The following is a 15,389-nucleotide window of genomic DNA, read 5'->3' as shown; positions in this document are numbered from 1 at the left end:
CACCTCCAGGACACATTCCCCTCTCTTATCCCAGAGAGAGACTGTAAAACTCCTTCCAGCCCTTGTGAGTCACACTTCCTTTCTTTATAGTAACCCCAGCTCCTCTCCCAACTGGGATTCATCAGTCATTGGGCCTGGCCAATCCTCCAGGTGCAACCAGGTACCTTAATTGAGAGCTCACCTCCAGTTAACCTTTTTTGTGCCAGTATGGTGTAGACCCCCATCACACTTCCCAACAGTCTAGCAGTTTTCTTTCAACTCAATAACTACCACCTGCAAAGGTCCAAAAGGGGAAATGTTTTGCAGGGTGCTTTTGACAACCAGACCTTATTTAATTGTGGTTTGTAGCAAGGCCTTTTCTGATGTTTCAGACAGCACAGTGATTTCCTCCAGAAGCCTTCACTTGATGGCCACCATCTTGTATAAGCTATAGGACAGGTTAAGACTCTGTAAAGATCTGGAGGACCCCTAGACAGGGGCGGCTCCAGGCCCCAGCTCGCCAAGTGCGTGCTTGGGGCGGCATGCCGCGGGGGGTGCTCTGCCGGTCATCGGGAGGGCGGCAGGCGGCTCCGGTGGACCTCCCGCAGGCGTGCTGCGGAGGGTCCGCTGGTCCCACGGCTTCGGTGGAGCATCCGCAGGCACGTCTGCGGGAGGTCCACCAGAGCTGCGGGACCGGCAACCGGCAGAGCGCCCCCTGCGGCACGCCGCCGTGCTTGGGGCAGCAAAATTGCTAGAGCCGCCCCTGCCCCTAGACACAATTCTCAGAAAGATGATGGACTTATTCCAATAGGAGCAAGGGAGTTCACAAATGAAGTAGTTATTATATTGCATCTTAGAGTGAGGGTTTGAAAATATGGGAAAGTTTTGACACTGTTATAGTTAAAGCTACAAGACACAATCACTTTGCAAACTCCATTTCATTTGGATTAACGTGCTTTAGATTAGCAAGTCATTGGGACAGAACACATGCTATAGGACTGGCTGGTCTCAGACAGACAGATACATAACACAACAAGGATTAACATGTCCTGCCCTTTCTTTCACATTTTTAGAGAGTCTGTCTGAATACCTCAGTGCTTCGCAAAAGGCAAACAAAAACCAGAGTGAATGGCTCTAGGCATACCAGATATCTGAAATATTCCATTATGGCTTATACTTTCCTGCTGAAACCAGAGTGCTGTACAGTGCTTTTAACACCTACAGGTGATCAATTGCACATCCAAAACCTATCTGGGACAATGAGGGAGAGGTTTAATTAAGCATTTTTATGTCTCCACATCGAAATATACAAATGCAGATAGAACAGGAGTACTTGTGGCACCTTAGAGACTAACAAATTTATTTCAGCATGAGCTTTCGTGCAGATGGAGCAGTCAGATACACCAACCATGATCTTTTGTATATATCAGAAGCATATGGCTATTTGATCTACTTTTGTTACCCCTATGTATCCCCACTTCATACAGTCCAGGAAAACAACAAACGATTGTATCTCGGTACAATGAAGCCTCCAAACTAACTTCTATCTTGAGGAAGCTATTTAAAATGAAGATAAGTTTATATGGTAAGAAAAATTTTAAAAATCATGTGTTTTACAAAGCATTAAATTCAAGGGGCACTTTCCACTTGAAATCTGGTCAGTTTCCAAAAATTAGTTTAAAGGAGTTTCAGGTACTGCATCTGCCCCTGAAAACCCCCCTGCTGATTATGGTGGCTTTACAGAGATATTTTGCTATCTTTAAATGTTTTTCTCTCCCCTGGTACTGTGTGAAAGACCCACACAAATACCAGAAAAGTAACTGACTGTTCACGGGACAGTGAAATGCACAAAGTCAGCAAACTTCTCTAATCTGCTTCACGTATAGGCATTTGATGGGTTACTCGAGGCAACAGTAGATTACAAAAAAAAATCACACAGCTGTAGAAACTGCCAGCTGCGGACTTGTCTGGAGAACCTGCTTGATTCTTTAGGCAGCTCTACTCACCACTGTTCTCTTACAGGCGTGATCCAAGGTCCACTGAAGCCAAAGAAAATACTTCCCTTGACTGCAATGGACTCTGGATCTGCTGTGTCAGTTCTGCCTGTGGCATCTCTAATTCTGGCATTTCTAACAGGATCTGCGTGAAACTAAATTCTCAGCTGCAGAGAAAGGATCAATCCATATCTCACAAATATGGCAGTGTGTATCATTTGCAGGAACTGCATATTCCCATATCACTGAGACAGACTCACTTGATAAAGCACAGCTTTCTCTATCTCTGAAACCTGTGATCTCAGAAACAGCATCTGTTCCAGCTTCTTAGACCAAGTCCAGCTTCCTCAACGCCAGCCAGATCAACAGGGCATGGGAGGATTAAGGCCCTTTCAGACAAATGTAATTCAAATGTACAGTATTGAACCAAGTAAACAATGCACACATTCAGCTCCGCGCCTTGTGACAAACCTTATAGTGCATGATTTTACCTTAAAATACCTTAGTTCTTTTGTGCCCTGCTGAGCTGGTTGAGTGGCTGGGAAGGGGAGTTGTAGGACAGTCTTTGAATTGACACTCATACTGTAAGGGCTCATGGGCTGCAGTGCGTACGGTTTTCTTTGTAAGAAAGGCTTGAAGCATAAGACTTAAAAGTGTCCCATTTTTGTAAGACATGATTTATCACCGAATGTAAGAGCCTGAATCTCCTTTCACTTACACCAGTGTAAATCGAGCAACCACACTCAAATTGGTGGAGTTACATCATGTAACACCCAGCGCAAGAGGAAAATCAGGCCCTGAGATTCTAGGGTAAAAAGAGCTTTAATCCTAGAGGGGCTGCAGAGCCAGCAGACTTTGGGAAACCTGGGGGACATCCTTTGCATGCAAGCTCAAACGCACGTATGCATTTTAGCTCTTAAAGACTGTGGTCTAGCTTCCCAAAGGCCATCCCATTACCTCGGATTAGGGTGTCAGATCCACCGGCTTACACCGGTAAACTTAAGGCCCCCAAGACATTCTGATAACCAAGGCAATATCGTAATTTGAAAAACAAGTTTGTTTTAACATTAACTCCCTCGTCCACTTTCTCGTAAAGCTACAGGCAGCAATGATCAAATAAGGGAGCTCTGTTTAGCTTCACAGGGGATCATGCAAGCCTTTTCTTTTTTGTCACCAGATATGGAATTCACCTGGGTTGATTACTTGTTTTGAATTTACCGCATCAAAAATCTCAAAGTGAAACTTAATTGGAACAGCTGAGAGTCCCCCGGCTGTGTGTGTGTTAAAGCAAGAGCAGCGTGACCATCATATGATAATTATATATATCTTACACTAGCATCCAAAATCTGAAATAATAATAAGAGAAACTCAAATCAGTTAGAAGAATCTAGATGAGCAGCTTGGTTCTTTCCCATCTCTATAATTCCCTGTCTTCCTAAATTCTGATTTTTCTCATTCTTCATTCATTCCTATTGATTACAGCTCTTTTTGTTGTTGTAAAGCACTCACCCACAAATGTTCAGTACAATGAATCCTTTGACGGGGAGGCGTTATCTTAGTGTACCATTTGCCCAATGGCAACATATATCAGCTTTATCTTTTCCACTCATGGACGAGGTGAAAAGTCTAATGACCACTATGCAAACTGGCTTGATTTGGAATGAGACGTTTACACAATGGTTCTCATATCGCCCATTGCAGCAAGTTAGCGTCGACACTTACTGCATGTATCCCCAGACGCAATAACCTTTATTTATTAGGAGCAATCTGTTCCCCATGCTATTGCTGGTATTATGTGACAAACAGCAGGGAGGAAAAAGAAAGATTGATGGCATAACAGGATGACAGCCCAAGCCTTTGAAGAGAGAGGGACAAAAAGCGTGGTGATGTGGTGCACAACACCAGTGCTATGGAGGGCTCCAACCGCTGAGCTAAGAATGTGGCTTCTAATCACTGTTCTCTCCTCTCTCGTTCTCCGTTCGGCTGTGGAGGAAATTGCTCTTGAGGAGGGGATACCTTGTTCAAAGTACCAAGTGGCTTTCAACCTTTCATGCTACGAGTTTGTGAGACTCCAGCGCACTTCCACGAGCGCCCAGAGCTGGTGTGAGAGAGGAGGGGGGCACCTCATTTTTATTGAAAATGAGGAAACTCAACAGTTCTTGCAGAACCATATCTCCGAGGACAGGGAGTGGTGGATAGGACTGACCTCAAGTTCCCTTCTGAATGAAACTACAGAAGGTAGGTGATCTCAAAAGAGAAATAGAGCCTTCTTTTAAGTTAGGTTGCAACTTGAAAGAGCTACTACATCGCTGTAGTAATGCAAGGAAACCCTACTGTAGGGTTCTGCTGATGAGTGACTCTTGTTCTAGTATCATCAGAGGACATCTAGGAGCATATACCAATGTATTACAGAGCTGCTTCTATTATGAGAGGCATCATGACCCTCTGGACCAGGAGGCAGGGGGTCTGGGTTTTATTCCCAACTCTGCTACTGACCTGATGTGTGACCTTGGACAAGTCACTTCACCTCTTTGCACTTCTTGTCCCCCTCCCATTCTTTGCCTGCCTTGTGTATTTTGACTGTAAACTCCCTGGGGCAGAGACTGTCTTCTATGATGTATTTGTACAGTGAGTAGCCCAGTAGGGCCCAGATCTTTGGCTGGGGCCACTAGATGCTATTGCAATACATATAACTACTATTGTTATATGGACCCTATCTGGAAGACCTTACTGAGGTCCTCTTCAAGTTGATGGCCCATTTTAAACATGCTCACATATCCACACTCATGTAGACAAGACCATCTCAAACACAAGGCAGGACCTAATTTAACGGCTAGGGCAGGAAACTGTAAGCGAGGAAACCTGGGTTTTATTCATAGCTCTGTTACTGATTTTCTGTGTGACCTGGGATAAAGTCATTTTATCTCTCTCTGCCTTAGTTTTCCCATCTGTATATTGGGGATGGAACAATATTTAATATCTACTGTCCCGAAAGCTGTAGGAATGTTATGCTTTTAAGAGAAGGAAAAACCAATGTCTTGTTTGTTTTCTGCTTAACTCATCTCAAATGCTTTATCAAAGGACTGCAGGGTTGTTCATCAGTCGTAATAATGGGCTAAATCCTGCTCTCTGTAACTCCAGTGTAAATCCATTGTAGACTTGCTCTATACTACAAAGTTAGAGAATGGAGTTAGCCCAGATTTTCACTGGTATAGCAGAGCAGAATTTTGCCCTTTTTTATAGATATGTATACACACAATATACACATATATACACACAAACAAGGTAACGGAGTGAAATGTAAGGGCTTGTGATATGCAGGCAATCAAATTAGATGATCAAATGGTCCCTTCTAGCCTTAAACTCAATGAATTTATAAATGAATATATATGATCCAGTACCTAAACGCCATGCAAAAGGATACATTTCCTTAATGAACATCACTGAGACTTGGAAGACTCTGTTATGAAAGGTGCTAGGCATTTAAAAATACAGTTTTAAATGAATACAACCAGAGTCCCTTTCCAGGTCTTCATCCCCCCTCTTCTTCCAATGGTGCAAGCCGAGTTCTGTAATGTACTAACAATAAATTCCATAGGCTTTTCAGGAATAGGGTGACCAGATAGCAAGTGTGAAAAATTGGGATGGGGGTGAGGGGGGTAATAGGCACCTATATAAGAGAAATCCCTGAATATCAATACTGTCCCTATAAAATCAGGACATCCGATCACCCTATTCAGGAACTGCAGATGAGCAAAATGCAGCTTCATATAAGTTTGTGTGACAAATAAATAGTGGTGTTTCTCCCCTCAGTCATGTTTATGAGAATGTATTCTTATTTAAATGGTGATATAACAGACTAGAATCCCCAGTCCACCTTATGTGTCCATGGACCCCTGAGACATAGGGATTGGCACAGGTTGAGGGGTGCGTTTTTGTGGGTGTCCTATGTTAAAACGTTGGAAGCACCTCACTGTTAATATTATTATAATTCTAATCCAAGGACAATTATTCAGACAATTATTGCAGTGGCTTGGATTTCCATGGGCTCAATATCTGCTCAGGAGGAAAATCTGAACCTCTGTCAGAACCACACACCTACATTACTCCAGCATAAGCATTTGAGAGGCTATATAATGTTGGTGCCATCTGTCTCATGACAATGGGCTTGATCCTAGCACCGCGATTCAGGCAAAACTGCCATTGGCGTCAGTGAGAGATTTGTCTGAGTAAGGACTGCAGGACTCGCCTTACAGCTGTGCTTCTCACTGACAATAGCCCACGTCTCCCACAAGGTGTGGCTCGAGCCTCTTCGTTGGCACTCGCTACTTGGAGTGGCTGTTCCCCTCTCCTCATATGTGTTGGGTTCTGGGTTCTTTTTTGTGATACCTGGTGCCTCCCCGCAAGGGGACCTCCTCATTGGACTGAGACACAAAAGGGTGCTGTCTCTTGGGAAACTGAATAAGTTGCCACTGCTGGCAAGGAGTATAAAACCCAATACACAGGAAACAACAAAGTACATCAACACAAACCCCAGCAAAGAAATGCCACCAAAACCAACAGTATAACAAAGGGGAACTTTACTGGGAGCAGGAAATTAGGATCTGGGGAAGGAAAGTGTTAGTGTTAGGAAGGAAATTAACAAGGACTAAAAACATCATCAAATTTCTCACCTCCCACCTCTTCCCAGCCCCAGCTGTCTCCCTGGCACCTTCCCAGGCAGATGGTACGCTGAGGGGTTGCTGCAGCACTGCGAATGTTGGCTGGCTTAAACAAAAAAAGGATCCTCTTACAGTATCTTTGCCTCTGGTTGGAGCAAGGGCCTCTCCTGGCTCCCCAGGCTGCCATCCTGTGTAGGGGGACCACATTTGTTAGATGGAGAAAAACCACAAGAAAAATAAGGCCCAGCGCTTTATTTTAAGGGATATTTTAGGGAAACACCATTTCCCTTAGCTGCGCATATCACAGATTTTTCTCTCAAGGGTACATTTCTACTGCCCTCAAGTACATAATGCAATTATCATGCTTCAATTTAATGTTTAAAATGGTACTTACAATACATATAAATAAATCTCAAAATCAGTGACAAGTGGTCACCCTCAAAGGGACAAAGCAATGAAATAAGGGATGGTCCCTTAACATAAGGGATGGTTGCTCAACCTGCTCGGCTGGCTCTCGGTAGCCGAGTCAGGTCTCTGCCTCTCAATGCTGGTCTCTGCAGGGCTGGAACTGCCTGACCCATGCGCTAGACCCTACAGAAGTTCAAAGACTCCCTTTGGGGGGAAGGGGTGTTAATCTGAGACTGACTCTAAACTGTTCTTCTCTCTGAGCTGCTCCCAAACTCCAAACTGAAACTAAAACATGCCTTTATGTGTCTGAGTCAGGCCCTCCTCACCCAGAGCAGCTGAGCAGCCCTGACTCAGCACTGGCCCAGCAAACTGCTTGACCCTATCACCTCCCTACTGACCTAAGCAGGAGTTTCTAGTCCATTCTGTCCCAAATCCAGACTCTAGTAGCCTTGATTGTTGTAGTCTAGACTCTAGAGGCTCAGTCCAGAGTTCCAGGAGCTGGCAAACGCCAAGTGATGGTTACAGACATTTTCGATGTGGTTTACTTTGTTCACAGGATCATTGATTTGGTTGGACACTTCAAATATAAGCTACAGCAACTGGCATGAGGATCAGCCATCTATCTTAGCCAATTGTGGATACATCCTGAAGAACGCTGGATATAAATGGGGCATGACAGAAAACTGCAGTCAGGAGTTTGACTTCATTTGTGAATTTGGTAAGATGCACAGCAGATGGTGCTAGAACTGAGCATGCTGTATTTCAGGCAATGTTTAAATTACCCAGGATTTGTTAAAAGTCATCATTCAGTAAATAAATATCAAGCTTATTTAAAAAAAAACAGAAAACCCAGGCAGCTGTCCCCTTTGCATATCTGCTGGCAGAGGGAAAGGTCCAGAGAGGGGTTGAGCACCAGAGTCAATGGGAATTGTGGGTACTCAGCACTTCGATGGTTCAGGTTCTAATGCCGACAAAGAAAGTGGTTGTTATATGATATGGATCTTGATTGCAACGAGGGGCAAGGATGGGACTACTAAAGTCATTTCCACATGTGCCCAAAGTCAAGAATAGAAGCAGGTTCCAGAGATGGAAGGCCACTGCATTCACTCACTATGCAACTAGTGACTGGTTAATTCAGACTCTGAACTCCTAGGAGCACAGGAGTAACTGGAAACCATTATCTGAGCACATTCCTCTTGTCTTCTCTCAAACCACATCTGCTGTACGGCACTGCAGCCTGCAGTTTCCCCTAAGGTAAAGAGAGGGACTAGAACCTGTAGTTCCCTCTGGCTCTCCAGCAGGAGACCAAACAAATGCAGCCTGTGGTGCCTAATCTTACCACCCAGGTAAATCCTGGCTTGGACCAAGCAGCCATGGAATGGAGTGCTGACTATACTAGTTCCTCCAACATACACACCCACATATAAGGAGAATTTGTGCTTCTCATCGGTTTCATGTGAGTGAGGCATTTTAAGCTGCTAATTTGCATAAACTAGAGCTAAGGTCACGGGCATCTTAATATTATTCAAGATAGTTTAGTCCAAAGCAGACTGCGAGGAGTTAGGGGGGATCTCACAAAACTGGGTGACTGGGCAACAAAATGGCAGATTAAAATTCAATGTTGATAAATGCAAAGTAAGGATATTGGAAAAAATAATCCCAACTATACACATATAATGATGGGTTCTAAATTAACTGTTAGCGCCCAAGAAAGAGTTCTTGGAGTCCCTGTGGATAGTTCTCTGAATACTTCTGTTCAGGGCACAGCAGTGGTCAAAAAGGCTACCAAAATGTTAGGAACTATTAGGAATGGGACAGAAAATAAGACAGAAAATATCAGAATGCCACTATATAAATCCATGGTGCAGCCACACTTTGAATACTGTATCCAGTTCTGGTTGCCCCATCTCCAAAGGATTTAGTAGAACTGGGAAAAGTTCAGAGAAGTGCAGCAAAGACAATCAAGGTTATGGAACGGCTATAAAGAGGAGACTAAGAAAGATTAGGGCTGTTCTACTTAATAAAAGAGATGACTAAGGGGGGTGGATTATGATACAGGCCTATAAAATCAGGAATGGTGTGGAGAAAATGAGTAGAGAAGTGTTATTTACCCTTTCGCACACTACAAAAATGTGGGGTCACCCAAGGAAATTAATAAGCAGCAGGTTTAATACAAACAAGAGGAAGTACTTTTTCACACAACACATAACTAACCTGTGGAACTCATTGCCATGGAATGTTGTGATGGCCAAAAGTATGACTTGATTTTAAAAAGAACTGGATACATTCATGGAGGATAGGTCCATCAATGGCAAATAATCAAGATGGTCAGGGGTTCAACCCTATGGTTAGGGCAACCCTAAACCTCTAACTATCAGAACCCGGGAAGATAGGGGTGGATCACTTCAGAAGTGACCTGTTCAGTACACTCCCCCTGAAGCTCTGGTATGGGTCACTGTCAGAGATAGGATATTGGACAAGATGGGTTGACCAACACGGCAGCTTTTTTGCAGCAGAGTCTGGTTGCAGATTGACTAATATACATGAATCCAGTGTTCCAGCAGAGGCTGCTACAAACTCTAACAATGCTCCTGCCCTGCTCTACTATCAAATACAGTATTTTATGTATTTAAAATTAAAAAGGAAATTTTTCTTTACAACCAGAATTATCACCCCTCTCTTTGGAAGGAGGTCAGCGTTCATTACCATAGGGCCTAATCCAAAGCTCTTTAAAATTTTTAATTGATTTTGCTGCAATGGGGTTTGGATCAGGCCTTTAATGAGCAATATTAGAGTTTAAACGGATTAATAATAATGGGTTCCATTACATTATTTCTTCATTAACCCAGAAATGAAGTGTAGAAACTCCTGGCATCAATCAACCATTTCAGAGATTGATCCAAATCACTGACTTGTTTTCAATATCTCCAGTCCATATCCACCGAGGCACAAATAAACTTCACTAATTGTTAGAACAGGGGAGCGGGAGAGAGGACTAGGTTCTTGTACCAGTTCTGCATGCTATGAGTCTGATCCAATGTCCAAGGAGGTCAATGGCAGTCTTTTCATTGGCTTCACTGTGCGTTGGCTTGAGCCCTATGTGATCTTTAGCAGCTCACATAACCTCATTGTGCATCAGTTTGCCCATGTGTAAAATGGGAATCACAGTATTTACCATCCCCCCACAGGGCTACTGTGAGGGTTGAATCATATTTCTAATATGCTTGGAATCTTCAGCGTGAATGTCTATGAGGTCTGACAAACTAGTCTATATGCTCAGATACCAGGGCCGGCTCTAGGCACCAGCAAGCCAAGCACGTGCTTGGGGTGGCCCAATTTCAGGGGAGGAATTCCGGACACCTTTTTTTTTTTTATTGCTTTGGCAGTTGTGCTCCCTAGAGCCGGCCCTGTCAGATATAATGCTGGTAAGTGCAGTATAAAAGCACAGATAGATAGATGGCCTTGTAACTAAGCTTTCCTCCCTTCTGTTGTTCTTCCCAGAACTTTTCATGCTTCTCTATCTGCAGTTAAAGCTTCACAGACCTTGTGGGATTTATTCTTTCCATTTCACTGTTAGATGCATAATAAACCATAGCACTATACTATAGTCAAAATACACATTTCTAAACAGGTTTTGAATGGATGTTAGTCAATTAATCCTACTTTTTTAAAGCATAAATGCCATGCAGAACTTGCTGAGGGAGCAGCTATAATGACAACCTTCTTTGTGGAAGGAAAAGAACAAAAAAAAAAAGGCAGTAGATAATAGCCCCAACTAGAATTTAACAGCAAATTATGTTACAAGCTTATTTAGACGGCTCTAATCTGTAATCTGGTCATGTTGCTATAGATACAGCGAGGCTTAGATTTAGCCATTAAATAAGGATAGCACACAATTCCCACAGTGTGCACACACTGGCACTGCTAATCAAGGCTTTCAAGAGGAACAGTCACAGTTGCCACTGGAGAATGATGTCCTTAAATCTGGGGCAACTGAAGCAATGTCCTTCTGTGGCTCCCGTAAGTGACACCAAGGGGTTTTCAGGCATCTTCTTTCATAAATAAGTTCAGGTCGCTGGAAGAATCCTAGACAGTTATCAGCTTGCCCCTCAAAGAATAAGGTGGGTGTGTTTAGGGGCATGAGCCTCAGGGGCGGCTCTGGCTTTTTTGCCACCCCAAGCGAAAAAAAAAAAAAAACCTGCAGTGTGGCTGGAGCAGCAAAGCAGGGGAAGAAAAAAAAAAAACCACCACCTGCGGCATGGCCGGAGCAGCAAAGCAGGGGAAAAATAAAAACCCTGCAGGGCGGCCGGAGCCAGGGTGCAGGGGGACTCCCTGCGCTGCAGATGTGCCCTGGTCTAGCGGAGGGGAGGAAGAGGGAGGGGGTGAGAGAGAGAAGGAGGGCGGCCAGGACTTCAGCGGGGCGCTTGCCACATGGCCCCAACCACCACACCACCTGCCGGGTGGGATCCGCGCTGCTCCGGTCAGCGGGGAGGGAAGGACGTTGGCTGCCAGGCTTGCTGCAGACCTGGCACCGGCTGGGGCAGATGGAGCGTGCAGCCGGCTCCCAGCAGGGTGCTCCCCTCCTCCGTGCTGCCGCCCCCTACAGGGCAGCCAGATCAGCGAACCAAAAAAAAAAAAAAGCGGCCGTGCAGCCCTAGGATTGGGCAGAATGCCGCCCCGTAGAATCTGCTGCCCCAAGCACGAGCTTGCTCGGCTGGTGCCTGGAGCCGGCCCTGATGATCCTGCTATGCTTACTCACCCACACAGTCCCACTGAAGTCAATGGGACTTCACATGTGAGTAAGGGGCGCTCCCATGAGTAGGCTACAGTCAAGCCCCCTATTGAATAAGTAAGCTCTTCTCCTGGGCAACTTCCTGAGCCTAAAGCAGATCACACATTACCTAGGGGCTGTCTCTGATCTTACAAGTAGCCTGAATCCTTTAAGTATTGCTGGGCAAAACTTTTAAAGGAAAAAATGTTGAATGATTTTTTTTAATGTTCTTCATTTTGAATTCACTTTTCATTTTTTCAAGAAATTAAGTCTGTAAAATGTTCTTCTTTTGCTTTTCAAAACAAAAAAGATGGTTTTTGTTCTTTGCCCCCCTTCCATTTTCTTCTCATTTTCCCCATTTTCTTCTTCTTTTTCTTTAGTTGTTGTTTTTGTTCTACTGAGTGAGAAGAAAAAAGGGAGAGAAAGGGGGAAAACAACAAAAACTGAACATTTTTGGTTTACTTTTTTTTTGTAAAAAACCCCCAGAAATTTCAGTAAAATGAACCCAAAACAAAAGGCATTATTCATTAAAAACATTAATGAAAAATTACAGACAACTTTACCTTTTTGTTTTCCATCCCAGTGTCATTTAAACTTGTTTTTTTTAACACACACACTCAGCAGAGCCTTCCACACCTCACTTCCTTCAAACCGCACATACAGCTTTTTGCTCATTCTAACAGGCGTAGAGGAACCAGCATGCTAACAGTCGAGACTAGAGCAAGAGGTGATCAAAAAAGGGGGAGGGAACTGCAGTTTCCCCAAAAAAATCCCCCCCCCTTTTTTTTTCAGAAATTCACAATTCTTAAACATTTCAACCAGCTCTGTAGTTGTTCAGAAATGGAGACAGTTTCATGAAATCCCATCTGAATTCTCCCGTTTTTTTTAAATGTTGAAATTTTGTCAAAATTTCAATTTAAAAAAAAACAACACTTCAAAATAACTTTAGTTGAGACCCACCTTCAGGAATCACCATAGGGGTCTCATTTCCTGGGCAGGATAAGACCACACAGATTCCTGGTAGGGGAGAAGCTGTTCCTAGTCCCAGTGGCAGAGGATGCACTGTATATCCTTGTCTGAGATGACATCTGCTCTTCCTTTCCCATCAGAATCTGGCCAGAGCATTGCTTGTGATAACTTCAATGCCACCATGCAATGTGGATCAGGAGAAGTCATTCAGATTGGTGACAGTTTCTATGGGCGGAAGACCCCTCACTACTGTGTATTGGAGACTCCCCTCCAGCTTGACACAGAAGAGGATTGTAGCTGGACCAGTGTCAAGGATGAAGTAGCAGGTAGGACTTGGGAGATCTGGAATCATGTCTCTGTTCTGCCAGAGACTTCCTGAGTGACCTTGGGCAAGTCACTTGACTTCTCTGTGCCTCAGTTTCCCATTTGTAAAGTGGGGATGATAACAATACTTTTCTGCCTCACTGGGGTGTTGTGAGGATAAATACACTAAGCATGGTGAAGTGCTTTATGCTGTACTGATGAAAAAGCTTTATACAGAAGCTAGGTGTTATTACTATTCAGCTATGCATTTCTTACATTTTTAGTTTTACTAATTTTTTCACAGCATGATCAAAAGCTTTCACTCTCATTCAGTTCATTGCAGTTTTCTCATCAGTAGAGTTTAGGTTCATGCCTTGTTCATTCTTTCAGTCAGACTAGGAATTTATGGGACACATTTAATTGTTTATTGCTAAGGCAGAGCCCAGTGATGGTTGAAGTGAAACCTCATGGAAGAAAAGTACATGCAAGTGAAAGAGACTGGTATTTATCCACCAGATTTTAGGCTACAAAGTTTTCTGTTCACTTGAGACTTTATTCATCCATTGTTCCCTTTGTACAAATCCCATTAAAGTAAATTTCTTCCCACATTTCTCTTGTCTCTCTGACATGGAATCTGCACAATATCATTGACTCTAATTCATTATTTCATCCTTATGTTTATCTTTCCATCCTATTTAGTTATCATGTCAATTTCATCTACTAAACACCTAAAAATTGGGTTCTACTTTATAATTGACATAACCATAAATTCAATGCACATCCTAGTTCCTTCCACTTTTGTAATAGTCATAAGTTGTTGGGTTTTTTTGCTGGTCTCCATCTAAAGCATGACTGATTCAAAAAAACATGCAGCTTGTCTGATCATCTGTTCCTGCCCCTCTTTTCCCCATTTTTCAATTTTGCTCAGAAATCGATGGCATGAAAATGCCCTTTTTTTACTTCAATACCCATCTTTTCTTTGAGTTGTTGTGAAATTTAAAGTTTGGTACTTTAATCTATCAAATGCCAGTGCACATGAGACTGTGATGCCTTCCAGGGCAGTGTCACGGACTCCAGGCGTGCCAGGTGGCATCAGATGGGACCTTCTTTGGAGATCCTTGTCCTACATTGGGGAGCTACTTGTCTGTTCAATATCACTGCATGGAAGGTAAGTATTAAAGTTGTAGCCATAGTGCCCATACTGTACGATGTTTTAACATTGTGACTGGTGACATAGCTCCTTAAAATAGTTTTAGAAGTTAGAGACAGATCTGAACCAAGAATATCAGACATGGATCTGAAATTCCAGTGTCTGAGGAGGTTCAGATCCAGCATTCAGGTTGGGATCCATCACACAGAGAAAGCCCCAAGTGGAGAAGTTCAGGTCCAGATCAAAATTTCCCCCAAATCTCAGGGGTTCCAGCTGTACTGTTCCAAGTTCAGGTCCAACTTTAAAGACAGACATTTGCTTTCTTTTATAATTTAATGTTATGTGTGTGAGTGAACTCAGTACTTGTGAAAGATGCTGGCATGTTAGCAGTGGAGATTTTAATGTATCCACACTTAACCTTTCTGCCAATGGCATTGGCAGCAACAAGGGCCAGATCCTTATTTTAGGGGATTTTCAATAATTCCTTCATTTTTGGTTCGAACCCTCATCCAGTAATCTGGAAACCTAAACCACTCTGGAGCCTTTGCTAGGCAAATCTGTACTCACTCTCAAGCACAGAGGTTTGAACAAATGAATTTTATTTGGGGGGAAGAGAAAAAGAAAGGCCAGGTTGAACTAGGACAAATATTTCCAGTTCAATACCTTCCACCACCATTTACCTCGGGGTGCATAAATCACAGTCCCAAACAATTAGACCATGAATGGCTGATGCAGTTTGTTCTACCTCCCAGCCTCCCATTTCAGTTCTTTGGTCCCCAGCTTCCTCACTCATAGTTTGTGATTCCAAGAGTCCAGGAGGGTCCCTGATTCGTAGGCAGCTCTCTGATTTCAGCAGCTAGGACAGGAAGACCTCACCAGAGTCACTAGGCTGACAGACTGTTGCTATGAATTCCTCTGTTCTCACTGTAGTGCTGTAGTGCAACTGCTCTCAGGGTACGTCTACACTACGGGACTATTCCGAATTTGCATAAACCGGTTTTGTAAAACAGATTTTATAAAATCGAGTGCGCGCGGCCACACTAAACACATTAATTCGGTGGTGTGCGTCCGCGGTCCGAGGCTAGCGTCAGCTTCTGGAGCGTTGCACTGTGGGTAGCTATTCCCTAGCTATCCCATAGTTCCCGCAGCCTCCC

At 43.6% G+C, this 15,389-nt stretch overlaps 2 protein-coding genes across 3 annotated transcripts in view; one reads left to right on the top strand and one right to left on the bottom strand.

The window, feature by feature from the left end:
* The window catches only part of BCO1 (beta-carotene oxygenase 1), a 107,442-nt gene that overhangs the window by 46,196 nt on the left and 45,857 nt on the right, over positions 1-15,389 (bottom strand). The window contains exon 1 of one of the 2 annotated variants that reach the window (XM_044986976.1): positions 6,647-6,686. The exons of the other annotated variant lie outside the window; for it this stretch is intronic. The gene's annotated coding sequence lies outside the window, so the exon portion shown is untranslated. Of the gene's footprint in view, positions 1-6,646; positions 6,687-15,389 lie in introns of those variants that run through there. 2 annotated transcript variants of the gene reach the window in all.
* Positions 3,815-15,389, top strand: part of PKD1L2 (polycystin 1 like 2) — a 67,745-nt gene continuing 56,170 nt past the window's right edge. The window contains exons 1-4 of the mRNA XM_044986968.1: positions 3,815-4,211; positions 7,599-7,760; positions 12,923-13,108; positions 14,143-14,253. Coding sequence (XP_044842903.1) covers positions 3,815-4,211; positions 7,599-7,760; positions 12,923-13,108; positions 14,143-14,253 — 856 coding nt within the window. The remainder of the gene's footprint in view (positions 4,212-7,598; positions 7,761-12,922; positions 13,109-14,142; positions 14,254-15,389) is intronic.

This window comes from Mauremys mutica, chromosome 14 (assembly GCF_020497125.1).
Source record: "Mauremys mutica isolate MM-2020 ecotype Southern chromosome 14, ASM2049712v1, whole genome shotgun sequence".
Lineage (NCBI taxonomy): Eukaryota > Metazoa > Chordata > Testudines > Geoemydidae > Mauremys > Mauremys mutica.
Note: the sequence above shows the minus strand (reverse complement) of the source record. Positions and strands in the feature narration are given on the sequence as shown.